General features: G+C 39.5%; 1 protein-coding gene across 1 annotated transcript; it reads left to right on the forward strand.

Moving 5' to 3' along the window:
- Positions 1–216: 216 nt before the first annotated feature.
- Positions 217–2,591, forward strand: LOC107683331 (GRAM domain-containing protein 1B-like; the record flags this gene model as incomplete). Its single annotated transcript, XM_016479386.1, has 6 exons — positions 217–971; positions 1,545–1,629; positions 1,833–1,936; positions 2,128–2,223; positions 2,303–2,383; positions 2,476–2,591. Coding segments are annotated over exons 1-6 (605 nt in total), but the record flags the coding sequence as incomplete, so codon positions are not given.
- Positions 2,592–3,115: the final 524 nt, after the last annotated feature.

A 3,115-nucleotide genomic window follows, 5' to 3' on the forward strand; every position in this document is an offset into this window, starting at 1 on the left:
GGGAAGAAATTTACTCAAAAGCGCTTGATGAATGCATCTTGGCTTGCAAGGATATTAATGTGTGTCATTTTGACTATGCATGCTGAAGAAAGAATTTTGAAAGAAAAAAATACAGTATTTTTGTCTGAAGAGAAGAGAGTTTTTATCCCAACAGGTGGTTGTTTTTTGGGGGTTCCTCAAGCACTTTTCTGTTTTTGGATTTGTGTAAATAGATGTTTGCCTCTGGATATTTCTAGGACAACAGTCTCACAGTTTTGTTTTTCTTGCCAGAATTTATTTTTTCATGCAAATGTTCCTATTAGATAACCGTATTGGAAAACCTTCATGAACCATTTGGATCCGAAACATTGTAAAGTGGCAACGTTCCTGTTATTGGCTGGATCTGAAACTGCTTCTTGTATTTTGTAAATTTAGTGGATCAGCAGGAGTAAACTCTAAAACAAGAAGAGAGCAGCTGCAAGGAACATTTCCATTTCGAGAGCGTCAGGTGATCAATTCCAAGGAACGAACATTGCTACATGTTACCACTAACTGTCCTCTGTGTCTTGTTAAAAATTGGACTCATTTCCTGAGGAAAACATACTCCATTTTCAAGAGCGATGTGTGTCTATCAATGTGAGGAGTTCTCCTGCTGTCTGTAGAGGATTGTTTGGCTGGCGTTGAGGTGCTGAGACTCACTTAAACAACAGAATAAGTAACGCTAATAAGTTGCTGAGGTTACTCCAGGTCATTTCAGAGTGTGGCCTGGTGAAGCTGGACTGGAGGTCAGCACATATGCTGTGAAGCTTTGCACCACTGTCAGGAGCTGAGACAATAAGTGGCAAAGTCTCCACAACTGGACAAGAGCGATGGAAATCCTCAGTTTTGAGGCGGAGACTGATTGGCTCTACGACTGGGAGGCAGTCCAACAGCCCGAAGTGCCCCCGTGTGATTGGACGGACTGGGACTTAGATTTCGAGAGCGTTCCTGCTGTAAGCAACTAATCAGAGAGCAGAAGAGAAGAGAAGCGTCCTTTTGCTTGGCTTTGGTTATGTTAGATCATGAACATCTCACAAACTGTTACAGTCAGGACAGGACTGCAGAGGGACTGATGTACTGATCAGTACCTTGGTGTAGATGATGAAGCCCAGTAAAAATATATTTATTCATATTTTTTAATGGGGGGAGGGGTTGTTCTGTGAACCAGGCTGTCAGTTTTACAAACACAACAAAACGCAAGTAAAAAAATATATATATAGTATATATTTTATACAAATAAAATAAAAATTTATATGTATATATAACATTTTATTTTATTTTCATTAACTTTTATGTTTTAAATGTAATTTATATAATTATGCATTTTTTTATTTTATTTACTTATTATTATTTAATGGCACCTGTTTTGTAGAATGACCCTTTACAGTTTGTCTCTAGCAAATGAGGTCTTGTACCATCTTGGAAATGCTGAATGTTTTGACTGTTTCTTTTTGGATGTTTGTGGCTGTGTGTTTATGTGTGTTGTATATAACTGGTCTCATTCTCTCTTTCCTCTTGTCTCTCAGGTTTTGAGCCCCACATACAAACAGCGAAATGAAGACTTCAGGAAGCTCTTTAAGCAGCTTCCCGACACAGAGCGCCTGATTGTGGGTGAGTCTTATTTGATCTTTATGCTGCGATGTAATAGGTATTATAGTTTTTACAGCTTTCATAAAAGACTGAAATCCACTATTTTTTTCTAACCAGTGGTAGCCTACTATATTTTTGGTGTGTGATTGGACACAATGGAAAAGTTTCATGTATGAAACTGGCTGGTATGTCTTAACCTCAAACCTGTGACCTCATCCTGACAGACTACTCCTGTGCCCTGCAGAGAGATATCCTCCTGCAGGGTCGCCTCTACCTCTCCGAAAACTGGATCTGTTTCTATAGCAACATATTCCGCTGGGAAACGCTGGTGAGTTGATGAATTACTCTCATCTCAGAGGGTATCAGTCTTTCACAGCTGGATCAGCAAAGCTGTGTCAGGGAAAGCAGCTAATTTTGCACAAAAATCACATTTCTGCCCTTCTTTTGAAGATGTAGCACTTTATTTGTCTTTTTAGCTCTGGCAATAGAGTGATAGAGTTTGTTGTCTTGTGCGTGTAGCTGACTGTGAGGTTGAAAGATGTTTGCTCCATGACGAAAGAGAAGACGGCTAGACTCATTCCCAATGCCATCCAGCTGTGTACAGACAGTGAAAAGGTAAACACAGGCCTTTGACTTTTGACTGACATATCACCAGTAGTGTACCAACACTAAACATTCACATATTCTCCTCCAGCACTTTTTTACCTCATTCGGGGCAAGAGATCGGACATACATGATGATGTTCAGACTCTGGCAAAATGCTCTTCTGGACAAGGTTAGACAAGACATGGCGTTATATCCTATGATCTGTTGAAAACAAATGTTTGGTGGCCATGTTCACCCACTGTGTGTCTCGTTTTTATCTAGCCATTGTGTCCCAAAGAGCTGTGGCACTTTGTCCATCAGTGTTATGGGAATGAACTGGGTCTAACCAGTGATGATGAGGATTACGTACCTCCTGATGACGACTTCAACACCATGGGGTGAGTTTTCCCCCATCATGAATGTTCAACCATTTAGGTGATTCATAATTTACAAATCTCCACCCTCTCTCACAGCTTTGAGATCCAGAGATCCAGAAAACAGATGTTCATTTGTAATTTGAGGGATTCCTAAATTATCATGTGACACTGGAGTAGAAGACTGGAGTAATGGCTGTTCAGCTTTGCACCAGAAGAACAAGTTATTTAAAAAAAAAGTGTATTCAAATAGAAAACAGTTATTTTAAATTGTAAAAATATTTTACAATATTGCTGCTTTTACTGTATTTTCCATCAAATCAATGCAGCCTTGGTGAACATATGAGATGTCTTTTAAAAGCATTGAAAAATCTTACCAACCCCACAATTTTAGCCATCCTTTTTCCCTCTGAGGAACCCAATAGAGCAGCTGTTTGTTTGCTTTTCATCGTTTTTACTGATCTCATCTTGGTTTTACTGGTTGGCTCGTCTCAAGGTCAATTTCTGTCTAAAGACGGCAGGTTCAAGATCTAAACCCGTCTGGAATG

This window comes from Sinocyclocheilus anshuiensis, unplaced genomic scaffold (assembly GCF_001515605.1).
Source record: "Sinocyclocheilus anshuiensis isolate Anshui unplaced genomic scaffold, SAMN03320099.WGS_v1.1 C33182845, whole genome shotgun sequence".
In the NCBI taxonomy this organism is placed as follows: domain Eukaryota; kingdom Metazoa; phylum Chordata; class Actinopteri; order Cypriniformes; family Cyprinidae; genus Sinocyclocheilus; species Sinocyclocheilus anshuiensis.